The following is a 27,187-nucleotide window of genomic DNA, read 5'->3' as shown; positions in this document are numbered from 1 at the left end:
ATTTATTGAGTATCTACCATGTGTTAAGTTCTGTACTAGGCCCTGAGAATACAAAGATGAATGAGACTAAAGATTTGTTATCCGATTTACAGCCCCTTGAAGGAGACCGATAAATAAACCAGAGATTATAGCGTAGAGTAGTAAGGTCTATACTGTTATGACTACTGCTGCTGCTGCTATAAACAATAATAGTTAACGGCTAGCATCGCTTTTGAGAGACTCCATGTAATTTAGTGGGGTTAATGTAAAAGTAAAAGGCAAAAGCTGAGGTTAGAAAGGTTGGCAGGAGTTGGATAATAAAGGGTCTTAGAAGGTAGGATAAAGAGATTCAGCTTTATCCGGAGAGCTGAGGGGAGCTAGTGAGAAGGATGTAAAGAAGGAAGAGGAAATGATCATATTTGTGTTCTTGAACTTTCGGCAGCAGCATGGGGAAAAGGTTGGAAGGAGACCATGTGGAGGTAGGAGAGCAGCTGCTCCCAGCTTGTGCGTTACAGACATGATGAGGGCCTGGACTTAGATGGTGAGAACAGAGAGCTGGACAGATATGCACTCGTTAGGTGAGGCGGATGGACGGGGAAGGGAGGAATTCAAGTTGCCTTGGTTTCTGGCTTGGGAGGCTAAATGGATGTGATATCTTCATTCTATAAACAAAAACAAAAACAGCAACAACAACAAAAAACACTGAAGGGAGGGGAAGCTTAGAGGAAAACATTTCTTTGCTATAACTGAGTTCAAGGTACCTGAATGACAGCTGAGTAGAATGATCCATTATATGATTGGATGTACCAGTGAGGCACTCAGCAGATCTGTGATTTAGTCACCAACACATTGGTAGTGGTTGAAATCAGGGGCTTGTATGAGGTCACCCAGGGAGAGCTCTGGGGAGTATGGACCTGAGGATGGCCTCACTTTGGAAGCTGTGCCAGTCAGAATGGGCTGGGCTATGTAGCAGTCATGAGCAATCCCCAAATGTCATTGCCTTAGCACAAGGGAAAGTCTGTTTTTTGCTCATGCTACTGTATTCAGTGAGGTTGAGCAGCTCATCATCATGGGTTGATGGAATGTCCATCTCGACACAGGCTTCCATGATTGTTTTAGAGGCAGGAGGCAAAACACTAATGTTATCCTCTAGGGCAGCTAAACCTGGAGGTATACAGTAAATGGTTCAGAGCACAGCCTTTGAAGCAAGACCATGTGCATATACCATGCACTTTGTGCTAAGGGCTTTATGTAGATTGTCTTATTTCATTATTATAACAATCCCAATACAAGAATTATTATTATGCATTGGACATCAGGCACTTTATGAGTATTAGTGCTTCGTGAGTATTAAGTGCTTTGCGAATGTTAGCTTAACAACTGTCTGATGAGGTAAGTTTGTTATTGTCCCCATTTTCCAGGCGAGAAAAAGAATGTATTTTATATATTTTTTTATATTTTATAATTTTATATTCATGATTTATGTATAAATCAGGTGGTGGCTCTTAAAGCTGATACTTGAAGTTGACTCATGTCACTTCTATTTTATTGGCTAAAGTCACATGGCCACATCTAACTTCGAAAGGAGAGGGAAGTGTGATGGTACTCTGTACCCCAAGGATAAAGAGAGAATATGTGAAGAGCCCTAATGACTGTCATGGGAACAAGCAGAGAAGGAGCAGTATCTGAAAGAGATTGGGACATGGCCCAAGAGGTGGGAGGTACAGGAGATGAGAGTGGTACAAACAAGGCCAAGGCGAGAGAAAGTGTGAGTCAGCGGTCAGAGAGAGGTCACATAAGATAAGGACAGACTGTCTGTTGTATTTGGGAGCTCATTGTCACTGGCCTTTTTTCTGTCCTCACCTTAGGGTCTTGCTCTAGCTGTTTCTCCTTCCTGAAGTACTCTACCCGCATCTAGATGCCTGTCTGATAAATCCCTCACCTCTTTAAAATCTTTGTGCACATCTCCAGTTTTCAATGGTGCTTACCCTGACTGTTCTGTTTGAAACTGCACCCTGCCTGCTTCCTTCCAATTCCCCTTACTCTAATAAATGTATTCTTTTTTTCCTGGAGCACTTATAACCACTTATCACACTGTATAATTCAGGTTTTTGTTGCATTTATTGATCACTAGTCTGTCTCCCCTGATAAAATGTAAGCTCTATGAAGTGAGGGATCATTGGTTCATTCATTGATATAATCCAAATGCCTTCATCAGTGCCTGACACATAGTAGGAACTCAATATCTACTTGTCAAATGAATGACTTTGTGACTTTGACAAGAGTCACTTCAAAGAAATGGTGGGGAGGGGAGTGGAACTATCTTGAGTGGGGGGTGCAGTGATGGTGAGCTGTGCCTGCACGGTCATTAAACGGGAGTTGCCTTTCATGAAGCTTCGAAGTGACAAGGAAGGGGGGGGCAGGAGCAGCCAGAAGGAAAAGTAGAGCTCAGGACAGCTCAGGAGGGTTTTGTTTTGTGTGTCTGTTTTTAGTAGAAAAGAAGGAGCATATTTCTATATTAAATGAAAAGAGCCAGGAGAGGGGGAGAGCTCAGAGACAGGAGAAAAAGATATTTGATAGGGAAAGGAGCTTGAGGATAAACAAGGAAGAGAATGGAACATAGGGGACTTAGTCTTAGACAGGAGAGGGGGGACACCCCTGCCGCTAGGGCAGAAAGGAAGGAGAGAACAGGCCCGAATCAGGCAAATTTGTAGATGGTAATGGTAGGAGTTGAAGGCATCCTTACTGGGTACTGGAGATTTTTTTAATGAAGCAGGGGGTTGAGAGCACAGCCAAGGTTGATAGGGTAGGAGATTTCAGGAGGGATGTGAGAGAGTTGACCGGCCACTGAGAAAAATAGGAAAAGGGAGGATAGAATGGCTGCAGAGCAGTGTAGAGGGTCTAGTTGAGTAAGGTTGGTGACCATGAACTTGTAGGTTTTACTGTTCATGATATTTTACTGTTCATGACAATTTACTGATAAATTGTCTTCTCATATTCAGTGAACAATGGGAGGACCACCTTCCTGTGGTCAATCACCTGTGACTAGTTCCAATCAAAGAGCATGATTCTTCCTGGGTGTGTTCTCCTTTTCTTCATTTTGTCCATCAAACCTCTGGAGATTCCCCAATTTGGGATCCATAACTCAGAATGTGCTTTATACTATCCCCTCCATCCTAAAAAGAGCTGGCAACAAATGTGAGAATATGTGTCGAAAATGCTTGTTCTCAAAACGATGACTAGCATCTCAGGGCTAGGAGAAGCATATGTAGCAAAACTCTAGACCTGTGTGACCAGCAGGTGCTTACTGATGATGGCCACAACATGTCAGAAAAGCACTTTGCCTGCCTATTGTTAAGTTCGTTTGGAAAGGCAAGGTGGCAGGTGGTGGGACAGAAAGGAAGGCGGGGGGAATCAGGCTACAGTGGTCCTTTGGAATGGTTCTCGGTGGTGGTGGGGGTATAGCCAGTTTGAGCAATGAACAGAGCAGGAATATTCAAATAGATAAAATCTAAAAATTGTTGTAATGGCAGTAATAATTGATTGAGCCAAGTACTTTATAGCTATTACCTTCTTCAATTTTAACCATCTTAGGAGGTAGATATTATTATGCTTATTATTACAGATGAGAAAATTTAGTCTTACTAGTGAGTACTGGAACCATGATTCAAACCCTGGTCCGTCTGATTGTTTAACCCATAAGGGCTCCACTAAGCTCTCAGGTCTGTTCATCATTTGTCCCCTTGCAGGTTAGACTCTCTTCTAAACTTATAGCACTCAAGAAAAAATTGCTATGTCTCAGTAGTTATGGGGAGACAGATACTTTATTGTGACTTGTTATGGTAGTTTCACAATTTTTAGATGATCCTGCATAGTAACTACAGATTTTACATTGAGCAGTTATCATTAAAATCTTGGCGTCCACCTTAACAGCTCCTTATAAAACTGTAGGACCTCTGTGACTAGGAGCATAATCTGGCCTGGACTTTTGGGTTTATTAGGCAAATTTTTAGGATGCTGAATTTTTTTTCAGTATACTGAATTCACATCATTAACATGTTTATAAGCATGATGGGTCTTATGTATATCACCACGACATGTCTGCAATTCTTAAAAGAATTTTTAAAAAGACCAAGTATACTTCTGATGGTTTCCACACCAGGTCACTGCTTTAGAACCTCATAGATTCCCTTTTGGCATAACAGCATTTGGTGGTAGTGCTTGATACATTTAATTCTTCAGAGCAGGTATTGTAATGCCCCAGTGCTCAGTACCTTACAGATGATTTTTTGTGTGGATGAGTAACTTGCCTGCTTGTTAAGCTTCATAGGGGAGATGACTCTGTGGATGTGCCTTTTATTGTGGCTGTTTTTGCATTCTGTCTGGGATCTCTTTCTTGAGTTTTGACCTTATTGGTATTTAAGTTCTCTAATAGGGTAATTCAGTCGTCAGGTGTGTTGGAATTTTGAACCCTTTGGCTGGCATGTTTTATTAGTACCTCTGGGCATTTAGATTGATGTGACCAAGTGTGTAGAAAGCAGCCCAAATTTTGTATCACTCCCTGATCCTTCCTTGATGAACGCATCTCTCTGGAGTCATTGGGATTTCAGTTTTAATATCTACACTGGTACAATGAGAGATGTAGTAAATCGAGTCTTTTTTCTCCTCCTCCTTCTTATTCTTACCTATTCCAAACCGTTGAGGCTGTTAGTGCCTTTAAAATAGCTTCTTGAATTATCCATGGAAGTTTTCAGAGAGGAACCCCTTGAGACAAAGATGGCAGGACGAGGCCTGCAAAGCTAATATTTCCTTATTCCTTTGCATCATTGATCTCATGTAGACAGCCACCAAAACACCAACAGAGCCCTAATTAGACTGTAAGGAAAAAGGGTGTACTAGGCTTGAAAGAAGAAAAAAAAAGTAAAAGATAGTTAAGGAAAAAAACAAAGAGGAATGATTTATAAGCAGATAGTTGATAAAAAGTAGCAGGATGATTTTATTCAGACCTCATATTTTAAAGATGGCAGACATCTACTCTTCCTCTCATCCCTCTTATCACCCCCAATCACTGGCATGCCTTCGTGAATTTTATTCTAGAATGTAAGCTCTGGGAGAGCAGGGAGTGTGTCTGTTTTGTTCACTTGTACCTCCTCAGTGCCTAGCATGGTATCTAGTAATGGTACGTGCTCGATGGATATTTTTTAAATATATGACTGACGGTCGTAATGTGAGCATCTGTCTGTTGAATGCTTCCTCCATGACTGGCGCTACGCTGGACACTTCACACACAGGTTAAAACAGTAACCCTTGGAGGTAAATATTGCCATCCCAGTTTTAATAGATAATTAAAATGAAGGCCTGGAGAAAGTAACTGTCTCAAAATATTAATATGTGAGGGCTTCCAGCTTCCTCCTTTTCCTTTGCTTTGCTGAACTTCTTTCCCTAATCTCACTCTCTATGGAGGAAAAAAATGAAAGCCAAGCTCATGAATTCTGGCAAGAGAACGGAGAACCAGAGCAGAAACCTATAATCTTCAGGGTGTTGTGCATAAGGGTTGGGGTGGGAGGGGTAGGGGCATGCCTTGTCGGGGATGGTGCAGGACTGTGCATGCCTAGAGGAGGGGAGATGGTGGAGACAGGATGGAGGGGACAGAAGAGCGAAGTTCGCAGGAGAAGAGCGAGATTACTGGAGAGTTAATAAAGAGCTACTGTGGCCTACGTATTTGATCCTCTTAAATGTGTGACAGGGAAGTGTGTCAAGAGTGAACTTGCTGGGGGAACAGATGCTCGTCTCCATGTGGCCATGTTCCTGGTTTGACTAGAGCCTCCAGGGTTTCTAGTCGTGAGGGTGGTAATGAAAGATTTATCTCTGTGGCCATTTGAATGTGACCCTGTGTTGTGAATTCCATCAGGATCTCCCTGGGCTTACAAGGACCCCAGGCTTATTCCTGTCTTATTCTCAAAGTGTCTCTGTGCCCACGTTAGCAGGCCTCAAATTGGTGTCACTTCCTGTTCCCCAAATCTGATACCCTTTGGAAAACTAGTTGGGAAAGGCTTCAGACTTGAACCCTGATTTTCTCTCTTATCTCTTGTTAAGGGTTTAAAACAAGGGAATGTCCCTCAAATTCACCTTTCCTCCTTTGTAAAGTATAAGTGATATCTATCTCTGCTAGTTGTAAGGTGCTGTGAGGATTGATTGCGATTAATGCCTATGGAAGTGGTTATTAATAAAGTTTATCCCAGCCATTTAGCTTTGAAAACTGTTGTCATTCATTCATGTAACAAATATTTATCGAGCACATACCACATAACAGGTATGTTATAGGCCAGGGGTGAATTCAGTGGACAAAATGGGCAAAAATTCCTGCCCTCACTTGCATTCTAGTGGCCAGAGACAATCAATAAACAAGTAAAACACATAGTACGTCAGAAGATAATGGGTGCCACAATTTTAAAGACGGTGATCAAAGGAGGCCTCACTGAGAAGTTAATGGTTAAGCCATAAGCTTAAGGAGCTGAGGAATCAAGACATGGAGATATCTGAGGGAAGAATGTTCTAGATCAAAGTGAACCACTGTTGCCAAGACCCTCAGGTGGAAACATGCCTGGTGTGGGAGGGAGTGAGGGGGAGAATAGTGAGGAGATGGGGAGCTTGTTCATGTTGGGCCTTAGAGGTCACTCCAAGGGCATTGGTGTTTGCTCTAGGTGATAAGGGAGCCAGTGGAGGGTCTTGGACAGGGACGTGACATGAAATAACTTACATTTTATTTTCTTTTAAATTATTTATTCATGTATTTATTTTTGCCTGCATTGGGTCTTCGTTACTGTGCACAGGCTTTTTCTAGTTGCGGTGAGTGGGGGCTACTCTTCATTGTGGTGCGTGGGCTTCCCATCGCGTTGGCTTCTCTTGTTGTGGAGCATGGGCTCTAGGTGCACAGGCTTGGTAGTTGTGGTGCATGGGCTTAGTTGCTCTGCAGCGTGTGGGATCTTCCTGGACCAGGGATCAAACCCACGTCCCCTGCATTGGCAGGCGGATTCTAAACCACTGCGCCACCAGGGAAGTCCTGAGAGAACTTACATTTTAAAAGGCATCCTCTGGTTGCTATGTTGAGAGTGGCAAGGGTGGAAACAGGGAGACTGGTTGGGGGCGGCGATTGCAGTAATTCAAAACAAGATAATAGGTCTTTGGAAAACAGTGGAAGTGGGAGTGGAGAGTGGAGCTGGTGAGCGATGGTGGCACTCTGGATGTTTTCTGAAGAGGGAGCCTCCAGAATTTGTTGTGAATTTGACTTGGGGCATGAGATGGCATGAAGAGTCAAGGACGATTTCAGCTTTTGGCCTGAGCGACTGGAAAAATAGAACCATCCCTTAATAAGGTGGGGGAAGTCTATGGGAGGAGTAGCTTTTAGGGAGGAAAGATTCAGAAATCAGTTGGGAACCTGTTAAGTGTGAGATGTCTACTAAACGCACAGCGGAGGAGACCATTGGATAGATGAGTCTCAGGACTTCGGGAGAGTGGGGGCCAGAGATGGAAATTTGGGAGCCAGCAGCATGTGGATACTTAGACCCATGAGACTAGATGAGGTCATCAAGGGGGTGAATGTGCTACCAACCTGGCTTCTTGGCCTCTTTAATCAGTAGAAGTTGATAAGAGGCAGGATGAGAAATTCAGGCAAGGCTTTACTGGGACTCGTGCTGCAGCACGGGGGAGCAAGAAGAACTAACAGGTTCCCTTGCTCGCTCCCCGACTGTCAGGGGGGCTGGTTCCTTAAACGGGGTGTGAGGGCAGATCAGTGGGTAAGGCCGGAGGGGCCCTTAGGGTGGTCTCCCCCCGCCCTTGGTGGCTCTGCGTGCAGGGATCATGCCCAGTACCCTGCTTTTGCTCCCGGCACCTCAGAAGTGGCAGTTTGTATATCTTATTGTTCATGATTTGCCCCAACTGTGCATGCACGCAGTTATTTTTAGTCCCTTATAGTTTCTTTGGGTTTTGTTGCTTGAGCAGACGCTTGTCCAGGTGCAAGCACTGCAGCAAAGGGTCCCAGGTCCCAGCCTGCCTCAAATGTTAGTTAAGAAAAGAGAGGCATTCTAAGGATTGAGCCCTGGGCTTTTCCAGTATTAAGAGCTTGGGTAGATGAGGATGAATTAGCAAAGAGGATTAAGAAGGAGTGTCAGTAAGGTTGGAAAAGGAGCTTTAAGCCAAGGGAAGAAAGTATTTCAAGGAGGAGGGAATTAGCAACTGGGTCAAATGCTGTTGAAAATTTATGAGGGATAAAGTCTAAAAATTGAACATTAGATGTAGCCACGTGAAGATCCTTGGGGTGAAATGATGGGGGAAAGTCTGATCTAAGCAGGTTCAAGAGAGAATGGAGAACAGTGAAAATAGAACTTTTTGAGTTTTGTTGTAAAATGGAGCAGAGAAATAGGATGGTGTCTTGAGGGGCAAGTAAGGTCGAGAGAAAGGTTTTTTATGTTTTCAAAATAATTTTTTTTCTGTTTTAGAAATTTAGATATAGTTACCATGCTATACATTACAGCTTTAGAACTTATTTATCTTGTAATTGACATTTGTACCTCTGGGCCCCCTTCACCCATTTTGCCCATCACCCCACCCCCTGCCTATGGCAACCACCAATCTCTTCTCTGTTTCTATGAGTTTGGTTTTTTTTAGATTCCATATATAAGTGAGATCATACAGTGTTTGTCTCTCTCTGTCTGAATTTATTTCGCTTAGCATCATGCCCTCAAGGCCCATCTATGTTGTCACAAATGGCAGGATTTCCTTCTTTTTTATGGCTGAGTAATATTCCATTGGGTATATACCACATTTTCTCTGTCCATTCATCTGTTGATGGACACTTAAGTTCTTATTTCTGTCTTGGTTATTGTAAATAATGCTGCAATGAACATGAAATTTTTTTGATTTTTTTTTTTTTTAAGATAGGAGAAAAAAGGAAAATGTTGTTGAAAATGATTCAGCAGAGGGAAAAACTGATGATTTGGAGGGGAGAGAATTGCTGGAGTGATGCCCTGGCAGTGTAGATGGACACAGGTGCTGGGGGCTGGGTGGGTCTGATGGTAGGGGATTGCAGGAAATCCCTTTGGATTTCTCCCATTTATTCCCATTGAGGTAGGAAGCAAGGTCATTGGCCCTGAAAGATGGGGAAGAGGTAATTCCCACTCTCTTTCTTTTCTTTGCCACGTAGCCAATTAACCACTCTCCTGTCGCTTCTAACATTAGAATGTTCCCTGTGTCCCTCCCTTGTTTCCACTGCTACCACCTCAGTCAAGTTCACATCATACAATGCCTGTGTTATAACTTCACAACCTCCCAGTCACCACCCTCTTTCCATTGCAGGCTGCTGTGCATACAGCGGTGGGCTAACTCTTCCTGAAACACTTACCTCTTTCTGCTGGGGTCCTACTCAAAACCGTTTCTTGACTGCCCGTTAAAGAGGATGAAGGCCGCTTACTCAGCGAGGGCTTCAGGCCTCTGGAAACCCTTCTCAGTTCAAAAGGACTGGCCATGTCATCTCATTGTGCCCTGAATCGCCACCCTTAATCCTGCTCCCACCCTCTCCTCGCACAAACTAGTTCTGTGACCCAAGGGATGCTGCTAGACTTCTCTACGCCTGATTTTCCTCATCTGTAAAATGAGGATATAATAGTACATCCCTCTTATGGGTGTTGCTAGGATTCAGTGAGACTATCACAGTAATTATTTAGAATAGTCACTGGCATAGTATAAACACTTAATCAACTTCAGCTATTCTTATTCTAGCTGTCTGAAACCCCTTGCCTCTTTCTTCCTGATCTGACCTTCCCTATCCTCTAAGACACAGCTGGCATAGCTTCTCTCCCATGAAGTCTTTCTTGCTCATCCTTTCCTGCCTACACTGATCTATCTCTTCTATCTTTCCCTCATTTTCACATGTAACCAGATACTTTCTGTCAAGGTGATTTTCATACTCCAGTGTTAGAATGCCTCTTTGCTTCAGCTAAACGGTAAATTTCTTGAGGGCAGAGGTCACGCCCCTTAACCTCTTATAGCCCTGTTCCCTAGCAAGTTGCTGCACTCTCAAGACCTCAGATTTTACAGGGGATGTTCGACCTGCTCAGCTTGTTGAAGGGGTAAATTTATTTGTTATTCATCTGAAGCCTGTGTTTCTTCTTTCCCGTGTGCCTGCTTCATGGTGTATGCAGCCGGTCTGCAGCCTAATTTATGGGACTGTCACTTCCTCTCCAGGGACCTCACAGCAGCTCTCTGCCAACATCTGCCCTTCTGGCCACTTTTCAGGACTGGTTTGTAGTTCCATACCCGTTTATGGCTTCATCTTCCTTTCCCCTGCATCCTCCAGTATTAGAAAGCTGTCTTTTCCTTCTCTCAAGGGAGCAGTTGCCCATCTCCAAGCTTCTTTGTTTCCTCCTTTCGTCTCCTTCCCAAGGCACCTTGGCTTTGAAGAGGCTGCTGAAAAGGAGTAGATTATTTCATCTTTTATGATCAGCAAAAGAAAAAGTAGGAGACTTTATTAGGAAAATTGGCAAGATCTAAAGTTATTTGCATTTCATACAAATCAAAAGTTTTCTAAGTTTTTTTCTTTTTTAAAAAAAACTGTCAAATATACCAAAAAAAAAATTTTGATCTGAACGTTGAAACAACTGCTGCAGACCTGGGGGCTTTGAATTTAGCAGCTTTCGTTTGGGCCCAAGAAATTCTCTGAATTAGAAAGTCTTTTGCTGCTTGTTGGCTTGCTGCAACATTTCATCCCTCACGTGACTCTTCCCTTTCCTTTCAGAATACAGCAAAGCCGAAGAGCTCCTCTGTGTGCCCGTGGACGTGACAGACACTTTGAGATGTTTTAGAGAGACCTTGGAAAAATCCAAATATCGCAACAGATCAATCCGACACAGCAGAAAGTTGCTTTCGTTATTTCTTGCCCAGACACAAGGTAAAATACAGTCGTTCCTGGGCATCTGCGCATCTAGTCGTTCCTGGGCATCTAGGACCCCCTGTGGATACCAAAATCCGTGGATGTACACGTCTCTTACAGTCAGCTCCCCTCCCCCGCCCCCCGTATCTATGGTTCTGCATCCCCAGAAATGGAGGGCTGACTGTACTTGCTCTGCATCCCTTCCTCTTTATTTACCCAGGGTACCACCCCGTGGGTGTACTGTGTTCTGCCATAGGTCCCTCCTTCCCCCACTTCCATGCCCACTCCCTGCTGCCTTTCACTTTCTTCTTCTTGTCTAGTGGACTACATCTCTGTTTCTCACACTTTATTCCAACCAAAGCACTGCCTCACTCATCTGCTTCTCTGCCTTCTGGGAAACGAGCATAATCCCTAAGCGGAGTAAATACAGAAGCAGTGCTCTAGTCTTGTTTTATTTTTATAAGTAGATGAATTGTTTCATATCGAATTAACTACAGTCTTTTACCAAAACACTACTTTATCAATGTCTAAGAAAGGGATGCATTTTAATATACACATCTCGTAAGATTTCTTATTAATACCACAGATTTTGATCTTAGAGATTTCTTTTAGCTTAAAAAAAAGATATTCACTGTTCTTGGTTACATTACACTTGTTTTCTTCCTTCTCAAAATCTATTGATTTGTAAGCTCAGTCAAAGCAGGACTTCAAGTGGTTAAGTGGTAACCTCAGAGAGAAAGAAGATACTCAAATTCAGGCCGAGAAAAATCTCAAATTATCTACATTTAGGTAATTTAAAATTTGTTAAAACCCTAATTTGTGTTTATAATACTTACTGTTCACATTTATCAGAATAATAAGAATAAACTTAAAGAATAAATTTAAATGAATAAACTTAAAATAATTGTATTTTAAAGTTATTAATAATAGATTTAAATTTAGCATCTAACTAAGATGCTAATAGTCTCTGAACTGATCTATTAGAAATTTGACCAATTTTTTTTTTACAACCACTGACAAGTTTTATTTATGTATGTATATATGTTTGTCTGTATGTATGTATCAATATATATTCATTCTTGTTGCTGCCCCTTCTCCCCGCAAAAGGCACTTACTATGATATGTACCCACAGTTTTTGGTTGTATTGTCCAAAGACACACATTACATTAAATTGGCCCTCCACATCATGTTTAAACTTCTTTCAAGTATGATGTACACTAACAGTGGTTAAGGACATGAATTAAAAAAGCAAATACAATTCCTAAGAATGGTTTACGCTGCCTAAATCTAAATTTCACCTGGTACTAAGATATTCTCAGCAGTTTATCCCCAGTCCTTGGGCTGTAGACCTAAATCCATTTTAGCTTCTCTGTCTCTGAGGTTTTTGACTACTTCCCCTAGAATATTTTTCCTTTTTTTTTTTTTTTTCCCTGTGTGTTCCCTGATCTTATACAGAGACAGGTTCTTTTCCATTTTTTTTCTCCCCTCAGGTCAGAAGTACCTCTGCACTGCTTCTATCCCAGAGGTCTCTGCCCCAGAGGCAAACTAACATCTTACTGTTGGAAACTCTTTTAAAAAAGGCAAACTCAAAACCTGTGCAACTTCTGCCAGTCCCCATGAGGAGCAAAGCATTATCTCAACATTTACTTTCCAGCAAACTGCCCCTCTGTGCTGTTCCTTATGAGGTAACACGAGTGTAGAGCACATCACACACCTGGGCTCTTCAGAAATGATTCAAGATACGAAGTTTAAGGAAATAGTGTCCTTCGAGCTGCAAATGAGTCTCAGCTCTGTACAAAACCCTTCCTTCCTTCTCCTTTTCCACTTCTACTTTTTTCCTCCTCATCAACTTCCCTTCTTTCTCCATTTTTAAGTTTCTTTTAAATTTTTTTCATGAATTTAGGAGACAAAGGAGGAACGAACAATTTAAAATTCACTACCAGAAAGGTGGAGTTTTGCCTTGGGACAGAAGAGATGCACATGCCAACACCTCCTGACCTTTCTCAGGAGCACTTCCAAGTTTTCAGCTCAGTGGAGAAAAGCAAACTTCCCTCCTCACAACTTGGACTCGTAATTTCTTCTTATTATGAAACTATTAGTAAGATTTATTCATTATGTGTTCATTTTCAATATGATCTGTCACATTAATGTTGAGATTGCATTTGGTCTTGAAATATTATCTTTTTTAAATTTATTTTTTTATCAAAGTGTAGTTATTTGTAATATTGTGGTAGTTTTGGCTGTACAGCAAAGTGATTCAGTTATATATCAATATATATATATATTTTTTTCAGATTCTTTTCCATTATAGGTTATTACAAGATATTGAATATAGTTCCCTGTGCTAGACTGTAACTGAAATGTTATCTGTAGAAGTAGGATGAAAGAGCTTGAACATAGAATCTATTCATCACACCCTCGTGGACAGTGACAGAGCAGCGTCAAGACAAGCAGCTCCCAGCCCCTCCCATCACCCACTTTCCCAGATTGGCTGTCACCGTTGTGAGATTCTAGGCACCATCCCATCCATCCCACCTTAACTGAATCTGTGAACCATTTGTCGAGATGTGGCCACTGTTATGTGCTTTTGCTCTGCCCCAGCTGATTGCATTTTCCTTGTCTTTCCACTTGATTTGGTTTTTCTACAAATTCAGCAGTATAAATTCAGTCCATGTTGTAGACCCAACGTCCCCCCTTTTTTTATAACAGACATTTTGTAACTCCCCCTTTATTCTTCCTATGCACATTATTTTTAAAAATCAATATGAAGCTCTAAATATAAAATGAAGGGTAACTAAAATGAAATAACTTTATAATAAAAGAATCTGTTGGTATGTAAGAGCTTAGGCACTAGAGGTATAGAGAAGCAATCAGATGCTCACATATAGTATTTAAAGTATACAGGATACACGTGAATGTGACAGCTACGAATGCAGACTGAGACAGGTGTATTGGTAACTCAAGTACTATCAGCATTGCTAATTTTGGTGACATGATGTTCTAAAATGGCAAATCTAGGCCATTCTGGACAAAACAAAATATTACAGTGGTTGCATTTCTGGAAAACTCAGAGCATTTTGAACACATGCAAACATACCCTTTCTATGAAATGAAGTTAGATGTTAGACTCAAATAATTATAAATAGGTTTCTCACCTTTTTCCTCACTGTGGGGGAAGGTTCTGTGCATGGCAGGCCATCGAGTGTCAGGTCCTTACCTAGGAAATACTAGCAGATGCCCCATTGTGACAACTAACAAAACCCTCCTCAAATTTCTAAAATACCCTCTAGCGGACATTGCTGCCCTCATTAGAAACCATTGCCATGTTAGTTGGGTTTTTTGGCTACACATCCTGGAATGCATGTATTCATCAGAAAACAACAAATTCAGGTACTGTTCAAGATGTGCTTTTTTGCATTTGGGTAAAGGAAGAATCCAAAGTGCTGTGCTCCTGTCACATCCCTGATCAAAAACAAACTGTTCAACGCTTCCCATGTGCTGTAGAATAGTGTCCACATTTCTCCACGTGGCACTCAGATGCCTCCGTAATCTAACCACTACCCGCTTCTTCACCCTCCCCAGAAAGCGTATTCCGGCCGCACACATTGCCATATATATATACCCAGCCCTTTCTGCCTTGCACACTTTTTCTGGATTTTTCTCTTTCACCATCTCAACCTGCCCGACTCTTACTGTACTTTCTCCCGTTTCCCACCTCTTTGACCCGATCTCCCACTCCATGACATTAAAATAGAACATCGTTTGCTCTCTTTCTCTACCCATATTGTGTGACATTTAAAGGCTCTATTAGCTTGAAGTTTGCTTATCTACACAGTTAAGGTATAAGGCAATTTAAAATATTCTTGAAAATATACAGGAAATATTTTCCAGGGACTGACATTTGTTCTTTCACTTGATTAAAAATACAGATGTTCTGCAAACCAGCAATGAAAGAAGTCTTAACGTTCAGGCATTGCATGAACTTGGAAGTCTTCTTGTCTTCGCACAAAAGAAAAGGTAGCTTTTAGGAGTCAGTAAAACAAGGGAAACTTTGTTCAGCTGAAAAAATGTTTAATTATTGTGAAAAATACTGCCTTTCATAAATTTTAGTCTGTTGATAATATTCCATTGCTGCATTTTATTCATCAAATGCTACCTGAGTGAAATGGTTATGAGCAATAAATGGTATAGATCCATTCTCTAACATTTTAATTAAAATGTCTCTTCAGCGCATTTGCTTTCCCTTTTGGAAGATAGATTTAATAACACGGATCTCAGAAAACATGCTGCTGCATGCTCTATTTCTGTTTTAGGGCTGCTTTTAAATGTTGGAGTCAAGCTCTTGATGACATATTCAGAAAACAAGACGTGCTCCATACATGGAAGGAGTATGGCAGCTCACTCACCAATGCCACTGACAGCCGTTCACCTCCAAGTTCCAAAGACTACAGTGAGGAGTTTCTGTCAAAAGTTGGCATTTGGGGATGTTTGCAAGGGGCGGTGATATCAGCGAAGATAGCACAGTGAGTGTGACGATGGAGTGGTCTGTGTTGTAGCTGTCGCCTCCTTTGTGGGCTGCCCACCCGTGCCATGTAGGGTGCCACACCTCACATGCACTGGGTTCCCGGGCAGCTGTGTGCATATCATACAGGCTTATATGGCTTACTTATTTGTGCTGTTTCTTGTTGATGGCCATCTCCTCTTCCTGTTAACACCTGCCACACCTGGAGTGTGAGAACCATGTGGGCATAGGTCTTTGTTCTGTTCACCAGTGTATCCTGAGTGCCTGGCATGGAGATGGGATTCAATAACTACTTGTTGAATGAATGAACGAGTGGATGAATGGTTGGTATTTGAGAAAGAATAACAGCGTAGAGGCAGGCTGACTAGGGCCTAACTTTAGGGCCCCCAGCAAGTTACTCATCCTGCCTGAGCCTCAGTTGTTCTCATTTGTAAACTGTGGTGACAGGAATTACATGACACACTGTATTAGTTTGCTAGTACAAACTAGCAACAGAGTACCAATCTGTGAGCAATTTATTGTCTCACAATTCTGGAGGCTTGACATCCGAGATCAAGGTGTTGACAGGCCTGGTTTCTTCTGAGTCCTCTCTCCCTGCTTGTAGGTGGCTGTCTTCTCACTCTGTCCTCACATGGTCTTCCGTCTGTGCATGTCTGTGTCCTAATCTGCTCTTCTTATAAGGCCATCAATCATATTGGATTAGGGCCCACCCTAATGACCTCATTTTAACATGATTACCTCTTTAAAGACCTATTTCTAAGTATAGTCACCTTCTGAGGCACTAGGGGTTAGGACTTCAACATATGAATTTCAGGGGTGCAGTGGGTCACATGATTTAGCCCGTAACACAGACTGTATTAGTTTCCTATTAGTGGTATAACAAATTACCACAAATTTAGTGCCCTAAAACAATACAAATTTATTGTCTTACAGTTATGGAGGGCAGAAGTCCTAAAATCAATGTGTTGGCAGGGCTGAGCTCCCTCCGGAGGCTCTAGGGGACGATCTGTTCTTGCATGTTCCAGCTTCTAGAGGCCTCCTGCATTCCTCAGCTCATGGCTCCATCTTCTGTCTTCAGGACCAAGAGCCTGTCATCTTTCTCTCTCTCTCTCCGAGCTCTGTTTCCGTCCTCACATCTTCTCTGACTCTGACCCTCCTGCCTTTCTCTTATAAGGATCATTGTGATTACATTGAACCCAGTAATTCAGGATAACTTCCCTATCTCAAGGCCCTTAATTTAATCACATCTGCAAAGTTTTTTGGTTTTGGGGTTCTTGTTTGTTTTTTGCCACGTGGAGTAACATATGCATAGGTTTGGGGGATTAGGCCGTTGATTTCTTTGTGGGGGGCATTATTCAACCTGCCACATGTAACATATGGGAAAGCCCATCACAATGCCTTATACCTAGTTAGCACTCACAGATATCTTAAATATTTGATTAATGTGCGAAATTTAGGAAGTACGAAGAGAGTGGAGGTACAGGTTTCCTTTACCTCTCTAGTTACATTTTAGGGCGTGGTAGGCAAAAATCTGCATAGTATTTTGAGCTGTAGAGAAAGTTTTTAAAAATAATAACTTGTCCTAGTTAATAATCACACTGTTTTCAGAAAATTAGCATTTGGACAGGGGAAGTAAGGAATTACCACTTAAAAAATATAAAACATTTAAAGATTTTTTTAAAACTCTGTCAAGTTTGATTTGTTTTTTTTTACCACTCCTGGGACGGAACTCTTCCACACACACACACACACGCACGCACGCACGCACGCACGCGCGCGCGCGCGCGCGATCCCCACGCAAGTTTGAGTTTATAAGTTAGTAGAGCTTGGCAGCAGAGAATACAAAAGCTGAGGAAGGTTCCCAGCTTGAAAAGAACAGCTATAGCATTCCTGCCAGAGGACACCTCAGCTTCTCTGAGCCTCTGAAGTTTTTACTTAGTGGTTTTCAATCAACAGAAAGTCATTTCCTGGTTACCCAGCTGGAAGTCTGACTTCCACAGGCTCTGTGATACTCCAGGGGCTTTGGCTGTTCTTGGAGACTCTTTGAGGAGAAGAAACTTCTCCCCCCACTGTTCAGAAGGTAAAGCACCACATAGAGAAGCTGAACTCAGACTGACGAAGTTATTAATATAGTGAAGCCCACTGGTGTTATTGAAATAAGATTTAGAAGAAGGTAATGTGGTTTACAGTTGCAAATTTGAGTTTCAAGACCCATGTAAAGAAAACTCAAACTCTACTAAGGGACGTAAAATGAGACAGTAGTAAACACAGAGATATTACCTTAATCTTTGGTGGAAGGACTTAATGTCATCGATGGATCCATAATATACTGCTGGTGAGGAAACACATTGTTTAAATCTATGGGAGGAAATTTTTTAATTGTACTCATCAAAAATTTGATTTAAAATTGTGCACCTCCTTTTCCCCAAAATTCCACTTCTAGGGATTTATCCAGTGGAATTAATAGGACAAGTGCTCAGAAATGTAGGTACAACAATGTTTATTTCAGCGTTGGAAAAAACCAAAATGGAGATGGATATTTTAGTATTATGGTACATGCATATGATAAAAATATTAAAATCTGTAAAATAATGATGTAACTCATTATGTCCAAGAATAAAAAATTTGTTTATAAAATAATATGTATTGCATAATTTTAGTCTTACTGTGAGTGTGCATGTGTATTATTGTATGTAGAAGAAAATCTAGAAGGAAAGTGGCCAAAATGTTACCAGTAATCATGTTTAGGTGGTAGGATTATAGGTGACTTTTCATTTTATTTTTTTTCTATCTTTCTATGTCCTAGATCTTATATGAGTATGTAGCACTTTTAGAATCACAAAGATTATTTTAATTTTGGAAAATCTATGAGTAATAGAGATATATTTATATAAAAATAGTCCTGGAACATTGTCTATGAATGTTTCTTTTTCTTATACTTAGATTTATTCAGACATTGGACGTTGAAAAGAGAACCAACTCTTGCCTTTTGTCCGGGTTACTCTTTCAGGTAACACTTCCTGTATACCTTTTTACAGTAGCCGGACCATGCAGTCAGTAAAAAAAAAAAAAAAAAAAGCAGTGGTTTAGCATATTCATAAAACTTGCACGTAGGGAAATAGCATGAACCTTGATTAAATATCATAAGCCCGTCTTTCCTTCAATGGCTGAACCCCTGTGGCATGGTATTCAGCAGAGTCACTTTTTTCATTTTGGCTACAGGAGGAGTTTTACAGATAAGGAAACTAAGTCTCCTGTCCTTCGTAATGTCATTTTACTAATGAGCAGTGAAGGGAATCTGACTGAGTCTAAAGGGTTGCCTTAAGTTGCCTCATCTCTAAATAAAGTTTTGCTCAATTGTGTGATGTAAAATATACCATATAATGAAAGCAAAAAATAAGTTGAAGACTATATAAGTAGAGTGTCTGCAGTTCTTAGGATTTGGGTTTGACTTTACTGAAGAAGAAAGGAGCTTTTATCTGAAATACAAGACATTCTAAGATTTGGGAACATAGCCAGGGGCCTCTGCAGTCTCCTGAAGGTTCTGTTTACTTTGAAGGATGGGACACCCTTGTTCTAAGGAGTCTAGTAGCTTATGAAATCTGGATGAGCATATGGCCAGAGTTTTCAATTTTCTTATGTTCCATACACTTCTGGCCTGTGCTTCAAAGGGAAAAGGTGGAAGAGACAAGGATGCAAAGGGAATAATAATCCGAATTGGATTCCTTCTATTGCATCCTTTACTTTCTTCTGATATTCCTCATTCCTGAAGATAATGCTGTTTATATTTTAGAAATAAGTAATTTTTTGCTTAAACGTGGACATCATTTCTTTGTAATATGACACTTAAAATTAAAATTAGCTGGGGGATTTATTTTTAAAAGCTGCTCTTTTTATGATTTTAAAGAAAATTTGTAAAACTAAAAATTAAACAACTGTAATATTTTAGACTAGGTATCATAAGTTTAATGAGCAATCTGATTAAACTTTGTTCCAGATATATACATTAAAATAACTTTATGATGCATTTGTCATCAAGAAATGTAAATTGTTTAAGATAACATAAGAAGCACTCCTAAATGTACAATTTGATTTTGTGTATTCATCTTGTTTCTGAATGTCTGGTACAACGTTGGTCATATAAATTACCTAAGAAATATTGGTCAATTAAACAAATCAACTTTTTACTTAATTCAATAAAAATTCAAAATTACCTCTGCTTGATTTAGACTTCTGAAATATGTTTTTCTTTCCTCTACTTATATAGGTTGGTATAGTGGAAAGAACATACATTTTTGAGTTACATAGACATGACTTTGAATCTTCTTTTTGCCATCATTAGCTGTGTGACCTCAGAGAAGTTAATTGTTTAAGCCTCAGTTATATCACTTGTGAGATAATAATCCTTCCTTCTAGGGGTAGGTTAAGTGAAGATTAAATGAGATAATATTTACAAAGAATTTACCAAGAGTGCCCAACACAAAATTGACCCTCAACAAATGATAACTTAATATAATTTCTTCTTAAAATGATAATTATTCAACTACCATGGAATTTAAAAGGCCCATCTTGAGTGGTAAAAGCATTTGGAACCTATAGTCATGAGGATATTGATAAGTATCATTTATTACAGGATACAGTGTGCTAGGCATACGCAAAGCACTTTGGGAAGTAATACATGTACTTATCTTTCTCTCTCGTTGTTGCAGATGCAAGTTGCAGCTCTTCATTTCACCTTTTTCATTTACAGGGTTTGCTTAGAACCACACTTTTACACCCTAAAGCTGAACGTTGCTATGCTCAGTATGAAATCACTCAGCTTCTTCCCGGCATCGAGCTCTTCTCGGACAGATACCGGGCTGACATCTGCTCTGTAGTTGCAAGTCTGTATTACGTAATCCGCGAACTGCACTTTGCTAAGCAAAATCTAATAGTAAGTGATTTGTAAAATCGACAGATCTTAATTCACTGTGGTATCTTACCCCATTTACCTTATACTTTTCAAGTTTTAATAATGTAGTTTTGGTCAGTTCCTATTTAACTTTTAAACTCTGTTTTCGGGATTCAGATCTGTACTTCAAGATGAAACATATTAATTAATATTCTTTCTTTTGACGTCACTGTTTGCATTGCCTTTTGGGTACAATAGCCATGCCTATTTGATTTTGTTCTCTTATTTTACTCTATTATTTTACCTTTTTTAGAAGACATTTGGTGAAATTGACTAGAATGTTGCACTGGTCTCAAACACAGGAATCTAGTGCACTTATAACTTCACTGCATTAAGTCATGCAGGTCGTATCAATATCGAAACCCTGGGAGTATTTCTTTATTGAGATAAATTTATCCTTGTGTCTTGTCTTTTCTGTGTTAAGGGCACATCTAAGTGAAAAATAGATTCTAACTGTGAAATTAAAGACAGACACTTCTTAATATCCTAGGAAATTAAAAAAAAACCCAAATACAACTCTCTTTTCCTTTAGGGAAATAAACCATAGTATGTATCTCATAAATTTGAAGTTGACTGCATTTTAAACATAAATTAGGGTGTTCTGTTGATTATTTTATATTTTCCTCCTTTATCGTATTTGTCCTTTTTTCTTCCTCTGTGCTATTTCCTCTACCTCTGTATCTCTTTTCCCCTGTGTTTGCTTGTTAATATATGTTCTTTCTCTTTTTCTGCTTCTTTCCCTTTCCTCTATAATTGTATACTTACTTTCTTTTATCTCATGTATTGTTTTCTCTTGTTCTAAGTTCACTCTCTCCTTATCTTGAAAAGATTTACTGCCCCCTGATATTAGTTGTTAAATTATAATGTCATGTGTTAAAGTGAAGAGGTTGATACATGCTTTTAACACTTGGCAGATTTGGCAAAAAATTGTTTATTAGAAAAAAATAGCAAAATGGTGCTCCTCTCTTGTTAAGGGGATTCATTTCTGGATTTAGAAAATAGTTTTTATCCCCTGGGTAACTTTTAGCTGCCTAGTCATATTCATATATAATACATATCCCTGCCCTGGAAAAGAGATGAGACTTTTTTCTCTGAAGCTTAAGGAATTGAGAACATTTTTCTGAATAATTGAGCAATTGGCAGCAATAAAATGGTATGTTTTTATTTGTCACTAAAGAAAAGAAACAATCTCAAAGGTAATAGCCAACTCATTTTGTGCTGCATTAATTACAGAAAAAAGTATTGTGTTATGTTTGTAGAGCACCATTGTAGAAAAACGTATTGTGTTATGTTTGAAATCATTTAAGACCAGTTTTAGTCCTTTTCAAAAGCTGTTGCTGTTAGCAGCCGCCAGTTGACTGACAATGAGATTCCTTAGCTAAACTTGCAAGATGTAAACAGTTTCCATTTTCTATTACACTACCTTCCAGAAGGAGCCCAGTGGCTAAGGAGACAGCTGTAACATATAAAATTTGCTAGGGGACCCAATGCTGTGGGATCATGGGAAATAGTTTGCTAAATAATAAGGATCCCAGTGCCCCTTCTTGCTCCATCTGCCTTTGATGGAGCAGGACCCAGTTGTAGGGACTGAGCTTCAGTTTTAAGTTGAGATCAGGAGCTGTTCAGAAGTCTAGGCAAAACTGTCCCTCAACACCTGCCTTTAGCTGGATACTGGTTTGGTCAATTGAAAAATTGATAGTCTGTAAGCTTTCACATATATCCATGGGACTCCAAGAAGACTTGAACTTTGGGGTTAATTTTAGGAAAATAAAAATGTTATATGAAGAGTAAGCTTGCGTTTTAATCGTAGAATATATGCTCTATGAAGGCAAGGACTTAGATTTTTTTTCTCATTCAACAGTGTCTGACATATAACAGGCCTGTTGTAAATATTTTTTGATGATGGAGATATTCCAGTTGAAGACAAATAGCTGACATTGAGATGAATAAGTAGAAGCTATTAGGGGACATGGATGTGAGTTCCTTTGCTTTAAATTTTGCATTTATTTGGTAGCTCATTTGCTAGAATGTTTCCACAGGCCTCAGTAATTCATACGTATATGTTGAAATAATTTTTTTTCAAGGAAGATGATTAACTGGATTTTTATTTTTCCGTGCTTAAGGAAATGTGAAACCTAGGTTTTTGGTATCACGTAGCATCTACTTGGAACTGTTAAGTCACTGATAGCACTTTAAAATTCTGATAAAATTATGAAACATATGTTAGGCAGATCATTTCACTTATACCAAACGGTACAGTCTTCTAAGGTGGAAAAATCAATCACAATTTTGCATAACATCTCTTACATCAGTATTTGGCTAAATTGTATTATTAGGTTATTAACTTCATAAAATACGTTTCAAAACAGAGTGTTTTTCTGTTGGTAGATTCTGCCTCTTCTTGCATTGTACCAATATTTTGTTTCTGCAATTTGCCAAGACCTAGTCAGAAATCTAGAAGCAAGAATCCTCAAGGTATGTTTCAGGCTTTTTAAGACATTTGATATTCTTGAACTATTAAAGATACTGTCATGAATTACTTTTTTATTATTATCATCAGAAGCTGATAATAATATATGGTGTTGTACTGATATTAAAAAAAACTTGCCCAACATTTTAATAAAGTATGAGAAAGAGCCATGTAGAAAGGCTTAGGTCATTTTATTCTTGGGCCACAGTAAAGTGAGGAACAGCTACCCCTGGTAACAAGGCTCACCTGACACCATTCAGCCTAGAAATCACCATTTCTGAAAGATTGGTTTCCTCATGGAGACTAATGAGTCATTTTCCGAAGTTTCTGGGAGTTGTTTTGCCAAGGATCTTTGTGTACATCATGGTATACAGGAGGGTTTTTTTTATCGCACAGACAGTTGAGGTGATAAAACGCACAGGCACTAAATTACAATTAATTCTGTAACCCAGAGGTCAGGAGGCTCTCTGCTTTCAAGATTCGTGTGCAGTTGGCTTGAACCCCATGTGGAGTGGGGAACATCAAGCATCTTGTTTTCTCTGCCCCTTTTCCCAATCACCCATGGTCGCAGGCTCCCACTGTCATTGAATTTGTTTTGTACGTGGATCCTTTCAGCAGCCAGCAGATTTGCTCCCTGTTCTGCACTTCTTCATCTCTAATATGGAATTCAACCCTATTCCATAATTTACACACACACACACACACACACACACGTAAACACACACACTGCATCCACCCAAGGTGTTTATTTCTATACTGGACTTTACTGAAAATTGGGAACATAAGGAAATTTTAGTTGAGGCAAAACCAGCAACTTAAAATAGAATATTTAGCATCTCTGAGTTTAAAATATTTCTCGCCCATTATCCCACTCTTTTGCCTCCTATCCCATGGCTTCGTCAGTCGTGTGCTGGTAAATATTTCACAACTCACTCTAAAAAAAAGCTTTGATTTGTAACATTTGCAATTTCCATGGTATAAATACTCCCACTGCAGCTGACTTCAGCCTACCAACTGGGCGTTACTGAATGTGGGGCTTCGACAAGATGTGCCTGGTTGGCTCTTGCAATTGCGGGTGAGTGGGCTCCCACACTCCCCTAGCTTAGCCCTCCTTCTCCTTTTTTTGGAAATACCCTTCTTCCCCGATCCTTCACATTTTCTAATAAGGGAAAATAAGACCGCCCTTTGAACTGCTCTCTCCATCAAGACCCTGCCTGTGGGCCCTGTTTTCAGACCCAAATTGTCCATTGCATTCTCTTTCTAAATAAAGATAACACCTTCCCTAACAGGAATTGTGATGCTCTTAAGATAATACATTTTTACCTGGGAATAATTTGTAATCAGCCATGAATTCTGGTTCACCCTTTCTGAGTTACTGAACAGTTCTCTGGCTTTTGAATTCTAATAACAGTTTTTAAAAAGCTGCATACAACTTTTCTCTGTTTTTAAAACAGTGCTCTCTTCGAGACTGCAAAATTCTCGAGGGTAAGGCCTGTATCTTTTGCATCTTTTGGTTCCCTATAGTGTCTTGAGTAATAAATTTATATACTTGATATTCAGTAATTAATTGTTGAATTGGATTTAAAATCTTTAGACATATATCAAGTGTCTACTGTCCACACTCTCCTTGGTGTTTGGTGGGAACTCACCGAGAAGATACTTGGTAAATGTTTATTGTTTTATCTTTGAAACAACATTTATCAAGTATCTCCTATATAAAGGCACCGTGTTAGTAACTCTAATCAAAGAAATGTAACCCATGGTCTTTGCTTTTGTAGAGAAGTGAAAATAGGGAAGAGAGATGGGACATACACACAAGAGAATAATGTGTGTACCTCCCACTTGATCATTTCCAAACAAGTGTGACGAACACTATTTCCAGGAGTTTGAAAGAGGGGAAAATGGCTCTGGGTCTCTAGGTTTCAACCAAGTAGATAAGATTTCAGCTTGAAAAAAACAGAACTAACTGAGTAGGAGAGGGGAAGAAGGGAGCATTCTCAGCAGACAGTAGTGTGAAAGGTGTAGAGGTGAGGAAGTATTGACTTGTTTAGGGGGTAGAGGTGGTTGGGTTAGACTGGAGTGGAGGTCTTGATCAGGCAGTTTGGAGTAGATGACATGAGGACACCAGAGGTCCGTGATGTGGAGGAGACCAGGGGCCCAGTCTTGAATTTCAAGCTGAGGTGTAATCGGAGGCTGAGCAGTGAGAGAAAGGAGGAGCTTGTGGTGTCAGAATTGCGTCACAGTTTTATTCTGACGTCACAGGAGGCAAGAAGCATGGAAGGGTTGCAGTGACAACTAGTAACATGTCAGAAGGCAGTCCAGAGAGGCACTGAAAGAATCTGGAGTAAAGTTTTTGATTAAATGACTATTTCTTACTGATTGTTAGCACTTGGCAACTGTTTTTGTACTAGAGTAGCTTAAAAGTCAGTGAAGAACTGTGGACTGTCTTCTCTAGCCTTGGGTTGGGAGGGGGAATTCATGACAGTTTTGATCAGGAGAAGGACGTGATCAGATATATCTGGTAGGTGTGTCAGGAACAGAGTGAGATGGGACTGGGATCTTATCAGCATAGTAGGACTGGAAACGCAACTAGAGTGTTGGCAGAACCACTGAAAATGGTCAATTAATGCATCATACAGAGGAAGGAATGATAGCCCCCATAGGCAGAGTTTGCCTGACCTTCCCGAACTAAACTAAACCGTTAGTGGGAAGAGAGAAAAGTCGTAATCAGGAAATAGCAAACGATGATGCTTTCTGACAAATCAAAGAGCAGTAGATCACACTGTTAAGTCTCTACAGTTGCACTAGTGTCTTCCAGGGGAAGCTTTAAGACCTCTTTATGATCAACTGGTTTGGCTTCACTTGAGAACTGCCAGCATCCTGAAAGATTTATTACTCTCAACATATCCGGCATTCCTGGGAAGGGTACTGATGGTTCTGTATTTGTATGACTGAAGGGTTGATTTATGAGCAGTTCTTTTTCCCATCTGGCTTGTTTGTGTTCACAGTGTTCATTGTTTCTGAAAATACATGTCCATTATTATCACCACGGCTTTTTCATATGGTCAGATTGGTTCGATAAACTGAACCAGAGGTAGCCTGAACAGGTGGTCCATGTACAGCAATCTCACACTCAAGCCCAGAGGAAACTAACCTTACACAAATATGGGGAAATGTTTCCTCCAAGGGGCAAAGAGCTCCAACGACTCCCTAATGCCTACTTTGATATTATGTGGCACCAGGGAGATTAGAGCCCAAGGTGTCTTAGGCAAGAGCCAAAGTATGCAACTCAATAGACGAGCTGTTTTCTCTTCATCAGTAAAAATATTCTCCTGACTTCTTATGTTTTATTTTTATGTTGTTGTCACATCCTGTTTCCTTCTAACTTACCTTCTTTTTATTTCTTTAAAATTGGTACACTCTTGAGATTCCTAAGATAGTAGTTAAAGGAAAAGAGAGAGTAAGATGAGTATAATGTTGAGGATAAGTTGGATTTTCTTTTTCTGTGTTTTAGATATATATCATCTTCATCCAAGTTTGTACTTCACTCCCTACTTCCACAATTTACCCATCTCTGTTCTCTGTAAAGTCGCTAGACGTTTTCAAAACATAAGTAAGGTACAGGCCCTGCCCTGTTTAAAACTCTCCAATCACTTACCATGCAAAGAATCAAATCCCAAGTCTCCACTCTGGTCTACAGGCCACCATTCGCACCTACCTCCCAACCCTCTTCTCCTCTCTCCCTAAGCTCCTGCCACACAGGCTGTTCCCTGAACACACCAAGACCCCAGGATTGCTCCTGCCACCATGTGACCTTTGTAGTCAAGGTCCCCTCAGCAGTTTTCATGTCTCCCTCCATCATATCATTCCCAAACCTTCTCTTGAAGGTTTTCTCCTCAGAGAAGTCCCTCTTAACCACAGTTTCAAAAATAGTATTTTGTCGGTACCTTTTATCTCTTTTCATACTGTGTATATCTTCATGTATCACTTAACTTTAGCTCACCGTATATCCCAGTGGAGGTAACCTCCAAGAGGGCTTGGTGCAGAAGAGGAGCTCAATATACCTGCTGAATGAACGCGTGCATTTGATGATTTGATTTCTTCTTGTAACTTCCTAATTGAAAGTCTTGCTGGATTATATTCAAAATAAGCCATGTACAATATATAGTTACCAATTGACTAATGTTGTTAAATACATGTCTGTAAAATCGACAGTGTCCATTCATTGTGGATAAGGAAATGAACGGTTGATGCATTGTGGAATTCATCTCCTGGTTTGTTTTACATTCCTCAGAGTGTTAGAGAAATCAGGAGTGTTTTTGTTTTGTCTTTCTTTT

At 40.2% G+C, this 27,187-nt stretch overlaps 1 protein-coding gene across 2 annotated transcripts in view; it reads left to right on the top strand.

Moving 5' to 3' along the window:
- The window catches only part of CFAP54 (cilia and flagella associated protein 54), a 301,163-nt gene that overhangs the window by 155,603 nt on the left and 118,373 nt on the right, over positions 1-27,187 (top strand). The window contains exons 40-46 of one of the 2 annotated variants that reach the window (XM_060164793.1): positions 10,772-10,924; positions 12,811-13,005; positions 14,837-14,924; positions 15,221-15,430; positions 18,373-18,439; positions 20,180-20,362; positions 22,769-22,855. In XM_060164793.1, the coding sequence (XP_060020776.1) occupies positions 10,772-10,924; positions 12,811-13,005; positions 14,837-14,924; positions 15,221-15,430; positions 18,373-18,439; positions 20,180-20,362; positions 22,769-22,855 (983 nt within the window). The remainder of the gene's footprint in view (positions 1-10,771; positions 10,925-12,810; positions 13,006-14,836; positions 14,925-15,220; positions 15,431-18,372; positions 18,440-20,179; positions 20,363-22,768; positions 22,856-27,187) is intronic. The other variant, XM_060164794.1, reaches the window with a different exon arrangement.

This window comes from Lagenorhynchus albirostris, chromosome 11 (assembly GCF_949774975.1).
Source record: "Lagenorhynchus albirostris chromosome 11, mLagAlb1.1, whole genome shotgun sequence".
Lineage (NCBI taxonomy): Eukaryota > Metazoa > Chordata > Mammalia > Artiodactyla > Delphinidae > Lagenorhynchus > Lagenorhynchus albirostris.
Note: the sequence above shows the minus strand (reverse complement) of the source record. Positions and strands in the feature narration are given on the sequence as shown.